Source organism: Podarcis erhardii (genome assembly GCF_964252035.2).
Source record: "Podarcis erhardii genome assembly, chromosome: 3".
NCBI lineage: Eukaryota > Metazoa > Chordata > Lepidosauria > Squamata > Lacertidae > Podarcis > Podarcis erhardii.
In genome coordinates this window covers 41,732,022-41,756,106 of record NC_138507.1, presented here as the reverse complement: position 1 = coordinate 41,756,106, position 24,085 = coordinate 41,732,022, and the positions used below count along the sequence as shown (strand labels likewise).

General features: G+C 38.4%; 2 protein-coding genes across 7 annotated transcripts in view; one reads left to right on the top strand and one right to left on the bottom strand.

Moving 5' to 3' along the window:
• The window catches only part of ME1 (malic enzyme 1), a 122,899-nt gene that overhangs the window by 2,780 nt on the left and 96,034 nt on the right, over nt 1–24,085 (top strand). For both annotated transcript variants that reach the window (XM_081857126.1, XM_081857127.1), the window contains exons 2-3: nt 18,822–18,955; nt 22,958–23,107. In XM_081857126.1, the coding sequence (XP_081713252.1) occupies nt 18,822–18,955; nt 22,958–23,107 (284 nt within the window). The remainder of the gene's footprint in view (nt 1–18,821; nt 18,956–22,957; nt 23,108–24,085) is intronic.
• Nucleotides 1–24,085, bottom strand: part of PRSS35 (serine protease 35) — a 162,278-nt gene that overhangs the window by 45,115 nt on the left and 93,078 nt on the right. Inside the window, exon 3 of one of the 5 annotated variants that reach the window (XR_014155161.1) lies at nt 2,266–2,323. The exons of the other annotated variants lie outside the window; for them this stretch is intronic. The gene's annotated coding sequence lies outside the window, so the exon portion shown is untranslated. Of the gene's footprint in view, nt 1–2,265; nt 2,324–24,085 lie in introns of those variants that run through there. 5 annotated transcript variants of the gene reach the window in all.

Genomic DNA, 24,085 nt, shown 5'->3' with positions numbered 1-24,085 from the left:
AGATATACTTTGAGCATGTGCAGATTTGCATGGTAATCTCAAACCATAGCACTATCATGACTATAGGGACAGACTGGTGGTGAGGTTGGAGTCATGCAGTTATGCTGATAGGGCCTCCTCTGACCAATCAAAAGTTTTTCTTATTTCACAACATTTATATACCGCTTGATCGTAATAAAACCTCAAACCAGTTTACTTTTTCCATGGGGATGCTTAATATAATATAGTTAATACAATATAATATAGAATAGGACAGAATAAAATAGTAAGTGCTGTTTAGAATGTGGTTCTGCAATTCAGTACTGCCTATAACATCACTGGGAATGAATGGCAGTCTCTCATGCTCAAAATCTGTGCCATTTGATAAACACTTGGAATCTTCTCTATTTTATTTATACCTGTGTGCTGCCCTCACACCTTCCATTAAAAAGGGGTGGGAGTATAAGTTCCCCTTGTAGAGAGTTTTTAGCCCTCTGTGCATTTCATAGATATTACACAGGGCCAACCTTATTGTTAGGCAGAGTGTAGCAACTGTCTCAGGCAACTGATTTTAGTGTCATGAAAAGATGGCTAATTTTTAATTTGATTTATTATTACAGTACTATATTTTTACTGCAAGGAAAAGGCATTTCTAGAATTTTCCATCTTGGGTGCCAAAATAACTTGACTGGTTGACTGGGGCGTGAAACCATTTGCTGCTTGGGCCTCTGCAGCAAATGCCTTGGGCAAGCGGTGACTAGTTTGGATTAGAGCTGGCTCTACTATGGCAGTTAAGATAAAATCAGATGTTGCTGTTTTCTAGAAAAGACCTCTGTGTAAGATCCAACAGTTACCATTTTAGCTATTTGTTGTGGGTTCATTAACTCATAACAAAGGAAAGAACATTGGATACTGGTTGTTCCCAAGAAGATAATGAGCTGCCAGTCATTTAGCCCTGACTGAGGGTTTTGGAGGGTAAGGAAAAGTAGAAATAACAAACCAGTATCCAGTAGAAAATTGATGAAAACCGGCCATTAAAAAAAATTCTCTTAAAAAAGTAGATGGTGTTAAAACTCTTGATCTAAGAAGTAAAATGGAATTCTATTTATGTGTAGTTTAATATGGGAAGCTATTGCATGTAAAGGAGAAATTTCAGCTAAAAATCTTTGTGAAAAGCACACCTGCAGAGTTGCTATGTTAGACTGGAGGACAGTTATGAAATTCTGGGCCCTGTTTAATTTTTGTTTGTAGAAGTGATTTATTTGATATACCGTACTTTTCCGTCTATAAGACGCCCTCATGTATAAGATGCTCCCTATTTTGGGGGGCTTAAATTTAAGAAAATGGGGGGATGCAAGCAAAATTGCCGAAGCGGCAGGCAATCCAAAGCAGCCCTTGCCACATCTGCTAATAACCCGCCCATTTGACAAAGCAGCAGCCAATCCAAAGCAGCCGTTGCCGCATCCACAAATAATCCACCCGATTGGCAAAGCAGCAGCCAATCCAAAGCAGTCATTACCGCATCCACAAATAATTGATTGACAGCCCTGAAGGAGGTGAGGAAGGGGCACTGGGTGGGAGGGATCCAGAAAGGCTGGCCTGGGGGTGGGGAGAGAAGCCAACTGGATCCTCAGAGAGAGAACTTTAGCCTCCCTTTCTGCCCCCCCCCAACTCTCCCTTCACACACCCTGCATACTCGTCCCTCCAATGGCAATGGGTAGATCACTGCCAGTTTTTTAAACTGGGTAGTAGATTGCAGCCTGGTCTGTTGCTTTCATTTTATGGATCAATGGTCTCGTTAGATAGTAAAATTCATGTTAATTGCTGTTTTAGGGGTTGTTTTTAATTGTCTGGAACGGATTAATCCATTTTGCATTACTTTCTATGGGAAAGCGCACCTTGGTTTTGGAATGCTTTGGTTTTGGAACAGACTTCCAGAACAGATTAAGTCTGAGAACCAAGGTACCACTGTATAAGTTACAGGTGCCTTAAAATCTGTGGACCTTACCGTGGGATAAGTCCTCTTCAAATGTTTTGCTAAAACATTACTGCCTCTTACAATCCCACATTAACTTGTGAAGTTGTTCTTTACTGGATTATTATAGTGCCATCTCTTTGTAGGCCCCATTATTAGGGTCAAATTACATATTCATAGTAACCATATGTAATATTGACTACAAGACTGCTTTTCCAAAGTGGCCTTAGACAGGGAAGTAAACAAGAAGCCTGAGTGTGAGCAGGTGGTTAGACCTATCTGACTTGCTGCTTTCCCCTTGAAATCTCCCCTTTTACCTTTTTTTTGCTTGGAAGTTTCAGGCTGGATCCACAGCAGTTGTAAAAGTGCCTGAGGGGGAAATAGAAAAGGTGAACATAAGGCTAGTGTTCCATGTACTGTAGATGTGTTGGCCTTAATATGATTATCAGTATTGGAGTATAGGAAGTAGCCTATTTTCTCATTTTTTCTTTCTTCTAAGACCCTCCCTAGGATCTTCATATACTGATTCATCTCTACTTTCTCTGTTTATCTTTGCTAGCTGCCAGGTTGAGATAAACAATTTTTCTAGGTTTTGTCTAAGACTTTACCTTTTTTTTTTTAAGATGGAGGATGAAGGTATCCATACTTTATGATGTATGTTCATATGATGTATGTTCATATGATATATGAGAATACAGTGGTGCCCCGCAAGATGAATGCCTCGCAAGACGAAAAACTTGCTAGACGAAAGAGTTTTCCGTTTTTTGAGTCGTTCCGCAAGACGAATTTCCCTATGGGCTTGCTTGGGCTTTTTTTTAAAGCCGCTAAGCCGCTAAGCTGTTAATAGCCGCTAAGCCACTAAGCCGTTAATAGCCGCTAATAGCCGCTAAGCCGCTAATAGCCGTGCTTCGCAAGACGAAAAAACCGCAAGACGAAGAGACTTGCGGAACGGATTAATTTCGTCTTGCGAGGCACCACTGTAGAATCTATCTACAGTACTGTGTATCTGTCCTAAGGTAACATGAGCGGCAGCCCTTGGTTGAATTTAGGGGGAGGCGTGGTCAGGGTTTTTGTTTTTTAAAAATTTGGGGAAGGTTTACAGAGTCTGACAATCCCAGGTCTAGACAGAATGTCAATATGTAAACCAAAAGCTCTGCAGAGTGGGACCTAATCTTCTTAACCTCTTTGAAAAATGCCTATTTTTCAGGAGGAATCTAAAAGTTAGATATGCTGAGCTGGCTCATGCTTCTTCAGGCAGGAAGGGAGCTTGGCCTTCAGTAATTTCTTAAGATAGAAAAAGTTCAAGGAGAACTCTATTTCCTTTTGGGAATACTGTAACAGGAAAGTAGTGTGATACTGCTTCAATAAAATGCTGTTGACGTGGTATTGTAGCTTCTGTTTCTTTTGGAGGTGAGTGCTTATTTTATGTCTCTCCTGAAAATGTTTCAGAGCAGGGGTACAAAAAATTAAAACTTTGCATGGGCCACTGTGCATGTTTTATTTCAGTTATTGTATTATGTGTGAAGGAGAGAAAAAGCAAAACAAACCTAACCTTCCAGGTTTTCTTAATGAACGTAAAATAATGACTTTTACTCTTTGAGGATCATCCGCCTATACCCTGTTCAAGGTCATAGTTAGCAAGAAAGTGCAATTTCAGTTTCTATCTCAGTTTTGGTTTTCTGTCTTCATCATTCACAAGGGTGTGAAATGGGCCATGAATTATTGTTGCTACAGCTACAATTGATGCTACAGATTCCAGTATTACTGAAGCTCTAAAATTGGGATGCAGTTAAGGAACTTTGCAAATGTTGCTATTGGCCATGCTGGCTGGGGCTGATGGCAGGTGCAGTCCAAAAACAACATATGGAGGGCCACAGGTTCATAAGAAACAAAATCCCAAAATACCTTACTGAAATAATACTGAAAAGATGCGTGTGAAGTGCAATAAACACCAAAAGCACTATAGAAATGCTCAGTGTTCTATTCACACTGTGAACATGCTACAAAAAGTCGTAACACAGACAGAAGGCTAGTAAAAATGGTTGTGGTTGTACAATTTTTGTGTAAAACGTCTTAACGTTTTGAGGTGCATGTAGGAAAGCAGGAAGAAGAAGGCTAGCAATAATATCTTGCAGACAACTGTTTGGGAGTGCTCTTACCCAAATGTGACATCTAGTTTTGCCAGATATATGTGTAAGACTAGCATCTGACCCATCCTACGATTAAATATTGCTTCTCTCCTGTATCTTAATCACAGGGAACTGGAAAAACTGAGTAATAATTGAGTTTCTTCTTCTTAAGATCTGCCCCCAGCAGTGGCCCTGATGGCCACAACACTCCTTTGTTGTATTGCCACTACATAAGGTCAGCTAAGGATGAGGAATGATTCTCACACTTTCTGACTGTCCACTACCTGGAACTTGTTTGGCCCATGCCCTAGCCGCTTCTTCAAGGCATGTTTCCAATCATACATTATATTTGGTCTTGTGAAAATTGTGTGCATGAAAATTAGTTTGTTGATAAATTATCAACATTATTTCATTTTTTGAATGATAAAATTAGTGATTATATGCCATCATATTCTCTGTTTATGTCTAATAAATTACTCCAGGTTTGTTAAGATGTTACTGCATCTGAATTTTTAAGAATGCGATAGAATGTGTAGTATTGGTTTTTAATTATTTGTGTGTGTACATAATACATTGTGAATTTTAAAAATCGAATAGAATAATGAGCTACAATAACTCATGCTTCTTATGTTGGCCTGTAATACACTACAAGTTTGTGATTTGTGGGGTGATGACACCATGTTTTCTCCATGTGTGTAGACATGGAAGGATGGACTATTTGAGTGACACAGACTAGAAGAGTTGGAGAGTACTGTCTGACAGCTTTGAGAAAAACTGAGAATAAGCCTTGGTTTTTCTCATTTGTTTCCCTATGCTGTTTAAAACAATATTACCAAAGTGGCCAGGAATTTGTTCTATGTGATTGCGGACTGACCTAGATTCCAGATGCCTGCATCTCAAACAGCCTTCAGTTTCCTGAAGTGGCTTTATTCTCTAAATAATTTTGACATAGTTTTTAGATGCCACTTGGGTCTTCAGTATGGTAAATCATACCAGATATAAAACGGCTGAGAAGCTATATTCCAACATGTGACAACAGCTACCACTTACATAACAATAACCATTTATTCCAACTTCCTACTTAGACCCCTTGAAGTAATTTGGTGTGTGTGAGGGGTAATTAAATAGTACTAAAAAGGGCCAATTTTACATTTTATTTTTTCTATCCACAGAACAGGAAAATCCAAAAGAAAGTGGGGTGTGTGTGCAGTCTGCCACTTAGATGAGGACATAATGTGCATGTCATGATAAACATGCACACAAAACCATTTTTCCATTCTAAATTGCCACATGTACACAACCTAAACACCAAAAGTCCCTTAAAAAGGCAAAAAGAAGGGACTGGCCACTCTTTTAAAAATATAATCATTTTCTAGGCAAGGGCACCCGTGAATCCTTACAAGTAGCTGTTTGAGATTTAGGGGTCTGCCACATTTTCTAGCAAGAACACCCGTAAATCCTTACAAGTAGCTGTTTGAGATTTAGGGGTCTGCCACTTTTCTTGCCCACCTCTCTGGCTGCAGCAAGTAGAACCTTAATTCTACTACACAACAAGAGGTAAGCAAAAGTACAGAAAACAGAAAAAACTGCCCTGCAAAATACTTGAGCCATTTCAGTTTGAAAGAAGGGTGTCACAGAGCTCAAGTGGCATACATGATTTCCTTACCTCCAATTTTATCTTTACAACAACCAGCAATAAACAGCCCAGCAATTTCCAGCAATCTTCTTGGCTGAGCAGAGACTTGAAATTAGGCTGTACAAATCCAAAAATTTAGCCACTAGAACACACTGCTGCTCCAGCAGCAGCACAGTTTCACTACAGAAACTAACAACACACACACAATGATGTATTTCAAGATTTTAAAAAAACTGTACAATAGTCAAAGATATTAAATGTGAAAAGATTGGCTACATAGCTAATATATTTCTCTACACATTGCAACATCTACATGCTAACAGAAACTAGAATTCCCACTAAATCAGAGATAGCCAAATTGGTGCTCTCCACCAGTTGTTTGACTCCAATGAGCTCCAGCCAGCTTGTTAGTGGTAATGAGAAATTAATCCCTGTTCTACCTTAACAAACATGTAAAGGTAAAGGTACCCCTGCCCGTATGGGCCAGTCGTGTCCGACTCTAGGGTTGTGTGCCCATCTCACTTAAGAGGCCGGGGGCCAGCGCTGTCCAGAGACACTTCTGGGTCACGTGGCCAGCGTGACGAAGCTGCTCTGGCGAGCCAGCACCAGCGCAGCACACGGAAACGCCGTTTACCTTCCCGCTATAAAGCGGTACCTATTTATCTACTTGCACTTAGGGGTGCTTTCGAACTGCTAGGTGGGCAGGAGCTGGGACCGAAAGACGGGAGCTCACCCCACCGTGGGGATTTGAACCGCCGACCATACAATCGGCAACTCCTAGGCACTGAGGTTTTACCCACAGCGCCACCCGCGTCTACTATCCAACAATACAGTACGTCTGACCTATGGTATAGACACACCTTCAAATATGGCTCTTAGGCTGGAGCCAAGCTTTTTATGGGTTCCCTTGCCCTTTCATAACAGTTTCTAACTAGTTCTCTTAGTGGTGCAGCAATAAAACTGCTAGCACATTTGCAAAGCTAAGCAGGGTCCAGTATGGTTTCAAATTGGATGGTGCACCGCATGATGAGATGCCTGCATTGCAGGGGGTTGGACTAGATGCCCCTGGGATCCCTTCCAACCCAACAATTCTATGATTTTATGACTTTTCTTTGCAAACATCTGTTTATTTCAAAGAAACACTTAACACTAACATGAGAAAACTTTACCCACTTCAAAAAATCATCATAAAAACTGAATGATATTCTCTTCTCTGTTTAACAGCCCTGGGGGAAATGGCTAAATAATATTTTATGAACTGAAGATACACCATTTAGATTAACAGCTCCATTGCTTAGTTACTTATCTAATAAGAAAGCTTATATCGTGCCTTTCCACTGCCAAAGCATTCTCAAAGTTGGTAGACAACATTCGTTCAAAATAATAGTCTTTCAACTTTCTTAGTTCTTTGTCAACTCTCAGAAGATATAATAAGATGATCTAACTTCAAGATATTCCAGGCGCCTGCTTGCCCCACATCATCTTACTAAGAATGGCAGGACTGGGAGATTTAAAGAGTCATACAGTTGGAAGAGATTCAATGCTATCAAGTCTGATCCCCTTTTGTGATATTAACATTGACTACACAGACGGTAGCTGACTTTAATGAGCTGCGCCAAAATAGAGGTCAGAAAACGCTGGGACCAAAGATTACAACTATGTTTTAAAAATAAAAAAATAAAAATCAGCACACTGTGGGGCAAAATAAAGACAGAATGCTCAAGAAAGAGCAAGAGGTGGCCAGGGGAATTGGATTTACTATGGAAGGAGAAAAAGACTGGACCAGATCTGTTGTTAATAAAATATTTCTGAAACTAAATGTAAATGGAATACAGTGGTACCTCGGGGTTACATACACTTCAGGTTACATATGCTTCAGGTTGCAGACTCCGCTAACCCAGAAATAGTACTTCAGGTTAAGAACTTTGCTTCAGGATGAGAACAGAAATCGTTCTCCGGCGGCATGGCAGCAGCGGGAGGCCCCATTAGCTAAAGTGGTGCTTCAGGTTAAGAACAGTTTCAGGTTAAGAATGGACCTCCAGAACGAATTAAGTACTTAACCCGAGGTACCACTGTAGTAGTTCAGCTCCGCAAATCTATCCAGCCATTTCTCCACACGTGTCAAAATCACTTCTATGTTGTTTCCATCAGACAACAGTGACTAAGAGACTGATCTATGAATCAGGACACCACTAGTATCATCACTAGGTAGTATTATACAAGACATTCACTCAGCCTTATTCCACCTTCTGTGATAGAGTGGTATTAATTCCGATTTAATTTACAGGGACATTAAAAGTTCTAAATAAAGCATTAGCATTATTCTTTTCTTGCTCCATGTGGCCACTGCTGGCAATGAAGAAACTCATATGGAACTACTGTAATATGTGATACACATAGGACCAAATATAATATGTTAGTTTATGCACTACAGCTGTGTCACAAATCTTATAAAAACTATTCAGAAACAAGATGTGCTATTATCTCCCAGTATATGACATTTATAATTTTGTTGCTATCAGTTACAAAACATGAATTTGTCTCTAATTTATATGGCCTTTTTATTTGATGACATGTTCATGTTGATGACAAACCTTTTATTCCCATTTCTGATGGAAATCAGAGGCTAAGAGAGTATGTCTTGTCCAGATTATTGAAAGGATTTATGGCTAAACTGGAATTTCAGTCCTGGTGCAAGTCCTAGTTTCTTTCAACTGAACTAGATTGCTTTTCATTATTTTACACATATCTCATAAGGAGGACATAATCATATGGAAGGTTTACATAATATACCATAAACAGGAATTTGTCAGTGTGGAAAATGGGTTTACTGTTTTTCTACCCAAACTGCAGTAAAATTTCTTTTATACGTGGAATTGAAAAAGAAGGATTGGTGATCAGCAGAAATTTGGCAGGTGGCGAAAGAGAAGGTTTTCTGAGCAGTGACTCCAGCTCCAGCACCTAGGGAAAGCTCTTCCCAAAGACTTTTGCCTCCCCCCCACCACATGAATACCTTTTTAGTGCTGGGCAAAGACTATTCTATATTCAGGTTGTGAAATCTTTTTAGCTCTTTAATTTTTACTGGTGATTATGCCTAGGCTGATGGAGAACATAGGTTTGATTATTGTGTAAACAATTGTAGTGCCTCAGTTGATTATATGATAAATAAATAGAAATATTTATAAATTTATTTCATAACATTTATATAGCACTTCATCATAGAAAAAACCCTCTGCAGTTTACAAAAAAGAGTAAACAATAACATTATCACTGAAAAAATTGCAACCAGAAAGTTAAAACTATGATAGAATAGACTAGACTAGAATTGCACTGCTTGCTTTTATTGATATATGGTGATGAATGAATAAATACTGAGTAAATAAATTCAATGAGTAAAACCGATACAGAGATATATGTAACTGGAAAGAATTAAGGCAGCGTAGATTTTCCCTGCTAGTTTTAAAAATACACTTCAGGATAGGTTTATGGGAGACTGCAGAAAGAGCTACTCTGGCAATGGAGTTCTTCAGTTTTTTTATATTGCAGATCCCAAAATACTTCTTGGACCCTTGCCTGGTTCGCTGTCAACCAAGCAGATTTTTAGACCCCCTGATGGTTAGTTGTTGGGGCCCCTATAAAAGACGGACAACTCCTTCTCCATCAAGACATTTCACGAGGTGTAAGAGCCAATAAAACAAAAAACATCTCTTACATATGTAAATGTTTGATCTACTATTGAACTTTTGGTGATGCTTATAATATATGTTCAGAACTTTGTGTCGTAATACAGGAATGTACACTGTTAAGTAAGGTTTTAATCTGGTCTAACAGAACAGATAATAAATCCAATTAGTATACTCTCAAATTAGAAATGCCGCATAGTTACCTTTCCAATCTGCTGTTAGTTTATGCTTTCCTTGATTGCCCTTATTTTGTCCTCTTAAAACATCAGACTAAAAATTGATTTTTGTACTAATTGCCCTCCCTTTAGCTCCTATGTGTTTATTCCATTAGGTTAAACATCCTCTAGTGATTCAGGAAAAATGGCAAGGTGTTAAATGAAAATAAAAGTTTGATGAGGCTTGGTGCTAACTTAATACTTATAACTATGGCTGGTCTGAAACATAGTGGACTGTTTTGCACATCATGTTGAGCCAAACTGTGGCTAATCATGAATATGTAGGGTCCAAGAGAAGAGATTGTGTTCCGTTTGCTCAAACCTGGTTGTACTACTCCTATGTTGTGCTGTGCTAAGCCATGATTTGTGTTGTGTGAACCCAGGTTCATGATTTAACTTTCCCAGACAAACCAAGAACTGTAAACCATAGGACAAACACATTGTTCATGGTTAGTGTGGAGAGAGCTAAACATTGAGCCTGGACTCTAGACTCTAGCATGCTTGCTTGTTCATACTTTTTCATAGTTGGTGTTACTTGTGAGCCAGTAAGTTCATCTTTTGATTTATTTGTTTCTCAAAGTTTTACAGCAGTATAGCCATCTGATTCTATGATAATTGAGATACATCAGATAGTTTCAGTTGGTAGAGATTCCTTATTAATAATTCTGATGTCCACTGTTGCTATTTTTATAATAGACCTTGATTTCCAGACAGTACAACAAACAAGAAGAAAACCAGGCAGCACTTAGGAAAATAGTGAATCAGCTGATTTGATTTCAGCAAAAAACACTGCACATGGAGATTATTAGTGTGCAGATTTGGCCTTTAAAAGATGTCTGGAACTAGTCCATGAGCAGCTCCTGAGGGATGCTTACAGATAAACCTTTCTCTCACCACATGTGTTGGATGAGATGTTTACTAGTTGGATGAGAGCTAAGAACTGGAAGAGATGAAATTTTAAATTTTTTTTTTACCTTGACTTCAGTTTCTGGACTTGTACTATGTGCCCTTTAAAAATGTTCAGATTCCTTATATTAAAAAATAGATTAAAGAAGCAAATGATAATAATTTGTGAGCAACTACAGTAGCTTGTTATATCATTATAGAGAACTTATATTGCTGTGGAGTCTTAACATTTAATATTTTATTCGTTTACATTCCTTACTGTGGTCTTCAATTAAATTAAGCATTATAAATATGACACATAAACGTGAATTTGCCCCCTGCATATAATCTACCAAGGCTGCTATTAGAATAAACTTTTAACCTGACCAGTTGTACAGTTTTCAGTTTGGCATTTATCTGCCGATCTATATTCCAGATTCTGCACAGAGACATATAACATCAGCAACTATATGGGAAGTGTTGAGACTATGCTTGTGTACACATCACCACCTTTAAGCACAGTGAATAACGTGTTTCAAATGCATTTGTATGTCATTGTACACATCGGCATGGTTGGATGTGTTTCTTAGTTGTCTGCTGTCTGTCCACACTCGTGGGCAGAGAGGGTGTGTGGCTATGGCCATAGCCAGAGGGGCAAGGAGGGGCAGCTGCCCTCCCAATCAATAAAAATCAATATAAATAAATAGCTAACTGAGGTTCTGTCACCCTTAACAAAAGGCCTGCCCACCGCCAACAAAAATCCTGGCCATGCCCATGGGTGTGACTTATATTTTCAAATTGGATTGAAACTTGTTTGGTGGAAAACACATCAAATGCAGTATTTCTCAAACTACAGGATAGATGTGGATTGAATTTGTGGCTAATGTGTGTACATAATTTCACAAACCAGCTGTGGGAGCGCACTGGGTACACATTGAAATGGGCATGTGTACCATAATTGTGTGTGTATACCATATTTTTTAAACAAGACCACTCACCCATGGTTAAGTTTGTTTCATTTGAAAAGGTTCGGTACACAGAGTACTACAGGCCACCAAAGTAAATGCTGCTATTTGTTAGATTTATGAAATACACCTCTGCCCCACGAGGACTATAATCTTTTTCTAAGCTAGTAATAGTATAATTCTTGCATTACATTTCGACTTCACATCTGGAACCTGGTTAAACACGTAAGGCAAGTAACCCCCAGTGTAATGTTACCCAGAGCATGTTCTCATAGGTGATTTTTACAATGGTTGTTGCTAAGTAGAAATATTTCTTGTTGAACGTGTTTTTCTGGATAGAAAAGTGTAAACGAACTCCACATAATATAACAATTCTCTAAATCTATTTCTTACTGTGAAACAGATAAATAGACGTATGTGACATTATTCTTTGCTTTGTTTCAATAGAAACATGTTTGAAGTGTTGTGATCTCCAAATTTTCTTCTTAGAGCAACTTACAAGACAAGTATTTCAAAAATACAAAAATGGGTCATTTTTGTAGGGTCAGGGCTCCACAACTTCCCATGTCAAATTGCCAATCCCCCCCCCAATCCCATTTCAGGCAATCTGCCCTCTGTGGTGGAGAAGTGGAGGAGTCTGTTTTCCTTTGCACTAGAGAGGGAAAAGCAGCATGAAGACTCATGCTGCTCTTACTTTCTGCTTTTCCAAAGCCCCATGAAAAAGGAAACCAGCACACAGGACTTGGGGAAAGCGCAGGGTCTTGTTTTACACCACACAAAGATGATTCCAAGGGCTAACAGATGCTCCCTTGCAAATGTTTCTTGCTACTGCAGCTTTCTGTCAAATATGTTACAGTCCTATACAGTATTGCACTAATGAAAGTCTCCCTCCCTTTAATAATGGTCTGCAATTCTTTTGCCTCCTTCCCCCCCAAAATGTTTTCTAGGTCCAGGCTCTGTACATGACCCCCAGAATAATTTCAGGCAGTCTAATTTCAAAAGCCCTCTACAGTACAAGTAATCAGTTCAGACCTTTGGTGAGAGTGTTCTGTCCCTGCCCTTGCAATGTGCTGAATGAGGAGATTATACTTAAAGTTCCTCTTTCTATGACTGCTCTAAGCTTTGCCTTGGATACCTTGCTAAAGATACCACAGGTCATCCAGTATTATCTGCTGTGAAACACAAATTGTCATGGGCTTCTATTTGCAGATTTCCTTTTATATTTCTTAGTTCAACCTTTCTGGCCTTTAGAAAATATTGCAAATACCTTCTATGCATGCAGGCATTTCATAGCTAAGGATAAGCATCTAGGACAGTGTGTGACTGGAATATTAAGCTGTAACTCCTTCTTAAATATGGATATTTAAAATATTGAATATTTAAAAGTGGTTTTAAGCTGTCCTGCATTCCTTCGGAATGGGTGGAGGAGGCCCTTGAAATAAGGAAACATACTCTGCTTTTGAATACTTAGTTCAGAGAAGACAGAGGCCCCAACTTGGAACTTAAATATTTACCAAGGCAGTTTTCGTTTTCATTCAAATGGAATCCTATTTTGTTCTTCCCTTTCATTATTCTCTCTCATCATAGCAGATAAATTAAAAATAAGCAATGTGTATATTTGTATGTTTGAAGATTCTGAGTTTATGACAAGCTGAACAATATTACAGTGGTACCTCTAGATGTGAACGGGATCTGTTCTGGAGCCCCGTTTGCATCTAGAAGCAAACGTAACCAGTGATGGTAGGTCTGTGCACGCGCGTGTTGCTTTTTGCAGCTTCTGCGCATGCGCATGACATCATTTTGAGCGTCTGCGCATGCGCAAGTGGCAAAACCCGAAAGTAACGCGCTCCGTTACTTCCGGGTTGCCGCGGAGCGCAACTTGAACGCGCTCATCCCGAAACACATTCAACCCGAGGTATGACTGTATAGATTTCAACAGGTTACCCTATTGAGAACAGCTGTTTATAGACAGATAATGGTGTGACCATGAGGAAGCTGACCAGGGAAACAGGATTGCATGCTCCAGACTTGAATAAGGTCAAGCCACTCACCAATTGGAATATCTGCATTTTGTCCCTTGTTGGTGAGAGTCTTTAAAAACTTCAGCGCTGGTTCTGTGATATCAGGGACTCTTGGGGATAGCACCCTCAGTGGGCCCACTTAACCTGGAAGAGACAGACTGATAATCTTAGGTTATATCTGATCTTCTTGAGTGCTCTGTACAAAGGGGAAATAGTTGCACTGTTTGAGTGGTGGGCTCTCTGCTGGTCTTGAAAAACATTCACTGCCAGCGGGGCCAAAAAAGCTTCATATATGGCTAATACATCTTTCTTTGCAGAGCTCACCAAGGCCTTGCCCAGAACCTGCTTTCAGGCCATTGCTAAACCCTGGGACATGGAAAGAACAGTTTGTGCAAAGTGCCTTTCCCACATTACTAAGTATACACAGCTCACTCCTTTGTTCAGGCTTAGGCCCCACAGCCATTCCTTTGAACAAACTAGCAGTTACTAAACATAACATTAACACTCTGGTAGCTGGATATAAGAATAGCTACATTGTAATGTTGTGTTGATTATTAGTGTTCTGGTTTAACAGCTTTCTACATAATCTGAGATTTTAGAATTGAGTCACACTGTCATAGTTACAAAAAATATTATGGTCCTGATGTTCAAGGAAGCCCTTCTACATCATTGGTTGGAGCCCGGCACTGATAATGCCAAGGTTGCAGGTTTGATGCCCGTAAGGGACAACTGCATATTCCTGCATTACAGGGGGTTGGACTAGGTGATCCTTAGGGTCCCTTCCAACTCTGTGATTCTGTGATTCTACCTATGGCCCCTGGGGGTTACTAAGACAGTCACTCATGTCGTGCTTACCAGTCTTCACAATACCTGCTGTTAATACTTCTAAGTTAAAGAGATCTGAAGAGTAGGAACCTGCCTCTTTTTCAAGGATGGCTAACATATGACTACAACTCCCACAATCTCTTTCCATTGACCATGCTGGCTGGGGTTCATGGGGCTTAGAGTCCCGCAACATCAGCTAGCTCTATATTTTTAGTTGTGTATATCAACACAAGACACATAACCTAGTTTATCCTAAATTGTGTCAGTCTTTAAGGTGCCATAAGACTCCTTTTTTTGCTGCAGCTGATAAATGTGTGACTACCTCTTTTCAATTTGTCATTATTGTAGTTGATGTACCCAAGTAGCACCATTAAACTCTTGGCAGAATCAAATATTTTGTTATCATGTACCAACATGCCTTCCTAGGAACAGAAAATACCTCAAAGTTCTAATTTCAACTTGTTTATGTTCCTCTTTTCTCTATTACTCAAATAGCCTTTGGAAATAAACATTTTTGAAAATTCAAGGGTTCCCCCAGGTTTCTACTTCCAAAGTTTTTGTTTATGTTGAAAATAGCTGCAGTCTTGGAAATCATAATCAACTTGTGATAAAGAACACAAAGATTGAGAGGGATATGTGGTAATGTAATGATTTCCATTTTGCTTTCCAATAAATAGTATAGAAGCCAAGATACTAGCTTATAGCTTTATTCTCACATCAGTGGTAGCTTTCTGTATCCCGTTTATTTTGTCTGTATTCCGTAGGATGTTGCTTGTCTTGCACAAACTGTTTGCACCCTGATTGGCAAATTGTATTGGCAGATTTGCTTGTGGCAGAGGCTATAGAGCAACTAGTTTCACGACATCCTTATGTTATCTTTTCATCCTAAGCATGTAATACTGATGTATAAAGACTCAGGTTGGGCTGTTGGTCCCTTTTATAGGCAATATAAATGGTTTGTGGTTCAGATACTAAGCATCATCTTCTGCAACAACTTCAAACTCAGGGATGAAATACAAAGTTGAATCTATCTTGTAAAAAATATAGGAACCTGATTTGGTTTCTCTGTGTTGTAAAGGCTTTCTGTGAGCAAAACTTTGCTTCTGCAAAAGGAAACTCCTTCCATTCCATTCAAAGAACAAAACATTTGGATCCAACTTACTGTGTTTAGAGAATTCCACAAAAAGTACACTTTTTAAAACTTCAGAATTGTTTTTATTTGAATTTCTCCTCCACCCGACCCTACTCCAAAAAAGTTTTGTACATTTGTAACGATAAATTTCTACTGTTGATATAAATGTGACATGTTAGTCATGGTGTGACTTGTTCGACAGACTTCAGCTAACCCATTTATCCTTTTGTTTCATATGTAAAATGCTCTTTGGCTTTAGTTGCTGCTGTGCTCTTGGAAAGGTTGTTGTAGAATTTCTGTCTTTCAGCCCAGTTATCTTGTTTTATATCTTAACCATCATTTGTATTTTTTTAAAATTTTCCATAATTTTCAGTGTCAGAATATTACTTTATGCTTAAATCAGGAATCATGTCTTATAAAAGATTGATGACTATGTGACTGTGGAGAGCACTTTAACCATGTAGGTTGTCATGCTGTTGTTGATTCTGTACATTCTATGGATGCAAGTTTCTAGTGAAATATGAATGTTACACAAGTCACTTTTAAATAGTTGAATTGTATTTGTATATGTAGTATTTGCTTACCAGAAGACTTCCATAAATATGTTTTCTTTAGTTGCTGACCAAATCTAATTTATGTACAATGTAGGTGGCTTGGAATGTTCAGTGCCCACTCGTACCTTGAGCACTTCAGTCTATGGGAAGTAGAATTGGAGAAGAAATGCTAGATTAGAGAGAGAATATAATTGTCTTTTTCATAAAAGTGTGCCTATTGACCATTGCTGTATTAAACTGACGCTTTTAAAATGGCAAAAAAATGAGGCAGTGTGGGGATATATTTAATTGTGTTTTTACATATTTATGCACAGTAGTTAGTTTCTAGAAGGGCCAAAACTTGGTTTGAGGAGGTCCTGAGTAAGATGCCTTCTGAGGGAACCCTGGACCAACCTGGTGGGCTCTCTGCATTACCCTAGTGACAATGTGAATGTTTTAAGTTTTTGTATCAAACTAGTATATATTTTATTGAATGACATTGTATACATTGCAACAGCCTTTGGCTATAAGCAGTAAACTTGACTGACTGACTGGCATTAGTCTAGTGGCTCAGTTTCCAGGTTTGTCAGAGGTGGTGGTGGGCTGTGATTCTTGTTTTGGTTATTTTGCTCATTTTTACTATGGCTGTGGTGTATTGCAAAGCACTGGCCAAGACTGCAGTCACCCACTTACTACTTTCCCTCAGAATGCCCTGAAGATGTAGGGCCTAGAGGCATTCTGGGAAAAATTGAGAAAGGGAATGAAGGGAATGGAGCAATGCTTTTTAGGACTGAACCTTTGCCGTTTCCCTCTCATTTGTCCTGTTCCAGACAAGCTGTTTATTGAGCATTCATCATGACTTGTGTCCCCATTATTTGCTTGTAGATTATGTGATGTTGCTGTTTATAGAACATTTATTCATTGCTCTGAGGCTATATAATGCCACCTGATGTTGTTGTTATTCCACACTTTCCTATCACTTTTCTTATTACCACTTTTTTAAAAAGCGGGTTTGTTGCACAAGGGCATCAAATCCACTTTAATTGCACAGCCTAAATTTGCTGGTATATGAATTTCCAGCGACAGTCTGGAAGCAGCCAAGTTCATATAATCTCTCAATAGGTAGTAAAGCATTCATCAAACTTTGTAAGAAGAAAATTCATACTATTTACGCATACATTTTAATGCAGAGTCTCAGAAGCAAGAGCAATGTATATCTCAAGTTCCCCATATTCATTAAAAATGTGATGATGTGAAAGTAAAAAATGTGCAGGCCAAGTAATAAGGTGCTCCCATTCCATATACAGTACAGTATGTAGATTTAAAGTCTGTCTGGAGCTGACTAAAATAATTGAACACTAGACATAAGAACTGCAGTGATATGTGGAAAATATGTTCACCTCTGAGACCTCTGAATATTTTTTAATAACCTGATTTGGCTACCTGTGGTGTGAACTGTCATACTCCAGGAGTTAAAATATAATTTCCTAAAAGAGTTTTAAAAATTAAGTTATTATTAAAACTATGCTAAATAATTTTAATATCTGAAATTTTCACATTCTTTCCATTTTCAATATTTGGTCATCTTTGGGATGCTTGAAAAAAACATGAAATCAAAAGATAAGAAAACTATTTTGATATTCCAGATGTTTTGTATTAATATGAATGTTTTTCTCAATTGTCTTGCTACAGCAACCTTAAGCCAGTAGTTTATTCTAAAACTAGAGTTTAAAAAAATGTTTTTGAGAATATTGGTCTTCATCTTACATGTTACAACATGCAAAAGATTTGTGCAGCCATAGCTAAAGTGGATCTCTACAGCAGCCTAATCTTCTCCAAAGGAATAAAAAGAGGGAGGGAGAAACTGTATGCTTACAATTTGATCAGGGGTTCTCAAAATTCTTGTAGTTCAGAAAAGTGATGGGAAAATACATTGACAGGAACACATGTGAACGTCCTGCAAGGAAATCAGAATAAATGCAGGATAAATGATCTTTGTCGTACAACATCCAAACAAACAAATCAAAATGAATGGCTAATAAAACTGGCAGTAATCTATTCTCTGCACAAGCTTTGTGAAAGGAAATCAGTATGACTCCTCAATAAACAGGAGTCATTAGTAATCACCTGCCCATAGAGACTACAGTATTTTTAAAAGTAAAATTTGCAATGTTCCATCTCATTGGGCAAAAATCCCTTTTTGTAACTCAGATACTATCATACATTGTTTTGGAAAACAAATTGAACTATCTATATTCCATTATTTCTTGTGCTCTGGAAACATTGTGAATGATGTATGTGAGTGTATTCAGTTCTGAATTAGAGCCTGACAAGCAGCATCCGTGCAGCAGGTCAATTATGCATAAGTATTGCAGCTTTATGTAGTGAAAGCAGGGTAGGATTGTATGCACTTTTCCATGGTACCTTGACAGTTTCTGTCTGGCATACAACAGACTTACCTGCTTTACAATAGAAAGGTTTAAAATCTTTACAGGTAGGTGTCAGCTGTGTTTTATAATAGATCTTTTATATCTTAGAGTTTCATTATATTATCTGGACACATTTAAACTGCAAAAAGGATCCATTTCTATAAGTTTGGAGGAAACATTTTTATACAGTGTTAAGGGGGGAAATATAGGTACTTTTGAAAGGATGTATTATAAGCTCATATCATGAAGCAAGTTTAATAATATTTAAAAATTTGTTGGCTTCAGATTTTTAAAACTTGGGCGTATATAGAGATGCATGTATGTTGTGTATTGTGGTTCTCTCTAACAAACTAACTATCATTGCATTTTAAATGTATCTTCTTTTCAATAAACACTTTTCTCCTCTCTGTAAAGGGTCTGGCTTTCACCCTGCAAGAGAGACAACAGCTGAATATTCATGGACTGCTACCTCCTTGTTTTCTTAGTCAAGAAGTTCAAGTTTTAAGGGTTCTTAGAAACTTTGAAAGACAAGCATCTGACCTGGACAGGTAAAGTCTTGAACTTGAATCATTTTTAAGGGAATCAGATATTTGTTTTTTAAAAGTGCTTTTAGGGAAAATATGACAAATGCTGACATTCAACCAGTTATACCGTATTGTCCTGAATATAAACTGCACTCCCCACCCCCCAAAAAAAATTCCAACCATGAAAAGTTAAAGTGTGGCTTATATTTGCAACCATATAAAAATTATCCAGTATGTAGCCAGGAGCTTGGGGCAAAAAGTGCCAGGAGTGTGGCGTAGTCCCCTGTCATCTCCCCCAAGGCCGGGAACAGAGAGAGTGAGGAAGGTGGAAAGCCTGCTGGCAACACAGTCCAGCCCTCCCCCTGCCCAGTATGCAGCCAGGAGCGCGGGGCAAACAGTGCCAGGAACACGGCAAAGCAGTGTAGTACCAAGGCCAGAAAGGGAGAGAGTGAGGAAGGGGGCAGCTTATATTCGGGTATTGACTCCCCCCTCCCTAAGGTTTAAATGTGCGGCTTATAATCAGGTGTGACGTATATTTGGGCCAATACGGTAAATTTCTTCATACTTCTGTTATCCATATTGGCCTCATGTGCAACTGAGAGATGACACCCTTTGTTTATAGTTTGTACAAATATAATGCAAGATAAATTAAAGGAGGTCTTCACTTTCTGCACATTTACAAAAACAGCCTCTCTTTGGTCAGCATAGCTAAACAAGGTTTGATACAATTTATTGGGTGTTCATCTCAACACCTGAGCTCACACAAAAGAACTTAAACCAGGGGTCAGCAACCTTTTTCTATATTTTGGACTATATTTTGGTGGGGGGGGGGGAATGAACGAGTTCCTATGGCCCACAAAAAACTCAGAGATGCATTTTAAATAAAAGGACACATTCTACTCATGTAAAAACACACTGACTGTCCGTGGGCTGGATTGAGAAGGCGATTGGGCCGCATCCGGCCCACAGACCTTAGGTTGCCTACCCCTGACTTAAACAATGATTTATGCTGCCATAATTACCAGGTGGTTGACAGTGTGATCTGCATATACAGACATTTGATTTACAAATCACAGTGGCCAGTGTCCTCATGTTAACTTGATAATTATGCAATTCTTCAGCACAATGGACTGTTTGAGGAGGTTGAAAAGAGCAACATGATAGGAACAGAGAGAAGCACTGCATGCTTGGGCATTTTCCAAAGAGTGTGCTGAGCACCTCTTTCTGAACAAGAACACTACTCTGAGCATGGAATTGTATGTGCACAAACAGCCGCTCACCCTGATTTGTAGCCAATTATATGGTAATTTAAGTCTAAACATTGATAATTTTGTTGAGCAGTTTACAGAACTGGTGTTTGCACTAAAAAATTAAAGCACCATTTGAAAAATATGTGTGAAATGCTTAATTATGGAATAAAAAAGCATGTATTGGCTTGTTTGGAGGTGTTTTTTATATTGCTAGTATAAATGTAAGAAGTATAGGCATGTAAAATCTTTGACATGCCTATATTGGGTACTTCCTGATGCACACTTCAGTGTCTGTCTGCACTGCAGTGTTTTCAGTGGAATACACTCTTTGTCACACATACAAGGGCACATTTCATTGTATGTACTGCAGTGCAGATATAGCATCCACAATGGATATGGAAGTGCATCTTATTTACTCTGTGCTCGATTCTATGTGAAGCTGTTTCCCTTTAGCTTAATTGACAGGCTACACCAGTTTTGCATTAAGCTGCTCACTGCTCTCTGCTGCCATCATTTGGTAGGAGTTTTGGAGTAACATGCATATGTAACTATTGGTTCCTGTGGTTTTGAAGGGGATGATGTTTCACACAAGTTCCTTCATACCCCCACCCACCCACTGGGAGTAGGAGAGGCCTGACCCCTCCTCTTTTTCTCCATGCAGCGCATCAGCTTTACTAGTAGAGGGTCTTTATGATATATGCACAGCACCAGTACGGAACCATTTAAATTAAGAGTCAGGTTTGCTTCTGTTCTTAACATGAAGGACTATATCCACTTGTGGCAGCCTGCTTGTTCAACAGTGGTTTCATAAATGGGAATTTTTGGTTTAGTGAACCAACCAAATCCAGTGGGAGTTTTGTGCTTGTGAAAGATGTTGCATGACCACTTGGCACAACTCGTATAATTATATTTGGTGGCAGTTAAGCTGGGCACAACAACTTGAAGTCTCAGCCTTCTTGTGCTAACATTGTGTTGGATATCACTTTATTTCTGTAGTTGCTTGCTTATTTTTTATTTGGTGGCAGATGAGATATGGGACAAAAATCCAAACTTTTCTTGCATTTATATTTTTAAAGGGTATTCCCTAAAAAAGCAAGCAAGAAAAAAAAATCCCACTAGTCTTTTCCACATACTTTGCTGAAAAGATCACTTTTGCAGGATCTGCAGTCCCAGTTTTTTTCCTAAAGAAATGCATAGGAGAATGAAATATTATTAGGGGTTTAAATAGAAGCAGCTGGTTTTGGAAAATGAAGAAATAAAATGAAAGTGGGCAACTGTTCAGAAAAAGACTGTGTTTCAGCCCTCTCCTCTGGCTGCTATGCATGCCTGAACTGTCTGGCATAGTCTGCATTAGGTTATGCATAATACATTCTCCACCTGTCATATTCCTATAGAAATGAAATGGTGTGTCCAAAAGGTTCATCCAGAAAAACTATATATCGTTCAGAATGAAAGATTATTAACTTGGTTGCTTTAGAGAGGGAAACCCTCCTGGATTTCAAATGTGTCTAAGACAGAGATGGAGGGGAGGTAAAAGTATTCATTGGACATGAAATAATGCACGTCTGGCAAACAATTCTGAAAATACCTAGGAAAAAATGAATGTGCAAAATGTTAGTTATTTTCCCATTTGATGGATAAAATGTTTATAATGGAAATTTTACACTGCAGTTATATACCTTTATTATCTGACACGTCTGGCCAGTGTCCAAATGAGCTTCTGCATTTGCAGTGGATATGATATGAAAGGCACAGAAATACAAGCAGCATCCTTGTTGAACATAAATGGGTTTGGGTCTGATCATTTTCTGATGGGGGACCACATGAGAAGCCTGTGTACTCGTCACCTTAAATTCTCTTGGAGAAAGGCGGGAGAAAATGTAATCAATGAATAAAGCAAATGAAAAAGAAGCTTTAGAGGACCTTCCTTTAGGTCACAGCTGCCAAGCACTGCTAACAGGTTGCTTCAGAAAGTCTCAGGACCTTTTGGAGCAACTTCTCCAGCAGCCTGAAGAACTGATGGCGATGTATGGTTGGGGGGGGGGAGGTCAGGGTAAGTAGAAGTTCCATTATGACTACTGAAAAGTGCTTGTGTGTGCACTGGGATCTTTGGAACCATTTTCTATCATCTCTTTTTCTCCAAAGCATTTCTATTTGAAACTGAATGGACTTAAGTATTAGTTGGGGGAGAGGGAGGTTAAAAAAAGAGATAGCAGAATCATCATAGCAACCTTCTCAAACTTAACAGAGCAGTAGACACAAACAAATTATAGTTTCCAGGGGTGGCTAACCTGTGGCCTTCCATATATTGTGGGACTGCAACTGCTACCAGCTCCAGCCAACATGGCTAGGGGTCAAGGATGATGGGAGCTGGGATTCCAGCAACGTTTGGAAGCCAAACCACTTTCCAAACTACTGGTTAGCCACCCTTGGTTTATTAGAGTATATAATTGTGTAACAATTTGCATTCAAACTAGTGTTATTATTTATTTTCTGTCACCAAAGATATACTGTAAGGGGAATAAATTAAAGATAATAAAAATAATAAAATTGTTATGCCACATAATGTCACATTTCCTGAGGCTTTTATTTCAATATGTGTTTTTTTCATTTCAAGTCTGGTGGTGATATGGTATAGTTTATGTGCCTTGAACTTGAAAGAGACATCCTTTCAGAGATGAAAAATAGCTTTAATTGAAAAAATACCTATGTATATCTAATTCACTTTTGGTCTACATCTAGATGACTGTATAATTATATAATTCATTTTTCACAGATATATTCTGCTGATGAGCCTTCAGGATCGAAATGAAAAACTATTCTATAAAGTGCTGACTTCTGATATTGAAAGATTTATGCCTATTGTTTATACTCCCACTGTGGGTCTGGCATGCCAACAATATGGTATAGCATTTCGGAGGCCAAGGTATGTAAGGTTATCCTTCACATACAAGTAATTGTATCTTTCTTCCTTTTAGCTGGTTTCTGCTCTCCCCACCACAGCATAGTTGAGTGTAATCCAAAACTGGAATCATTAGGATAATTCAAACTACATTAAGTGTACTTTTAGCATAGGTAAACTGTAATTTGTGTTGCACTACAAAAATAAACTGGTACTTCAGTGTTTTAATCATTCCTATTTTTTTTTAAACATTGCCTAATTGAACTAGACTTGTTGAAGGACCAATATTGTATGTTAATAAAAGGTAAAATAAAATATCCAACATTGATTTAATAATTTGAAAAATGTTAGCACTGTTAATGACAAGGGTGGATTACAGTTTCAAAATAAAAATTACAAAGGTCTGATTTTTGTAATTTATTTTTCTGTAAAAATGTTGAAAGGAGAACTCTTAAAATCACTTTAAGATGCTATTATTGCCCTTGGCAACATCAGGCAGCCTCTGCAGTTCACATTTATTTTCCTTCCAGTTGTGTTGGTAGCCAAGTTTTTTCTTTCTTTCATTTTATCAGAGTTTTCTCATAGTATATTTATACAGTATCACTGTTTACAGTGATTCCCTTGTTTCTCTTTTAAGGGGCTATAAACTCCACTACTGAAATGTTTGAGCAACACAATGCGTAAAATGCTCAGAAGTCAATATTTTTAGACTTCATCTTAAAGGGAAAGATCTGCTGCTGTTTATAAATTTATAACCACTTCTGAAAATAAGTGAATTCATAATACTAATGGTAATTGTAATTCCTTATTCTAACCAGGGTTTTATAATTGTTGTATTAATGCTAGAAATATGAGGGAAACAACCCTACAAAGCACCCTTTCATTTTTGACTCTCTGATTGGTAACCTGAATCAGTTGAATTCCAGTGATGTGTGTGATATTATTGTGTTAAAATAATTTGCATAATTTGCACTATATTGTCCTGGATAAATATGTATTATT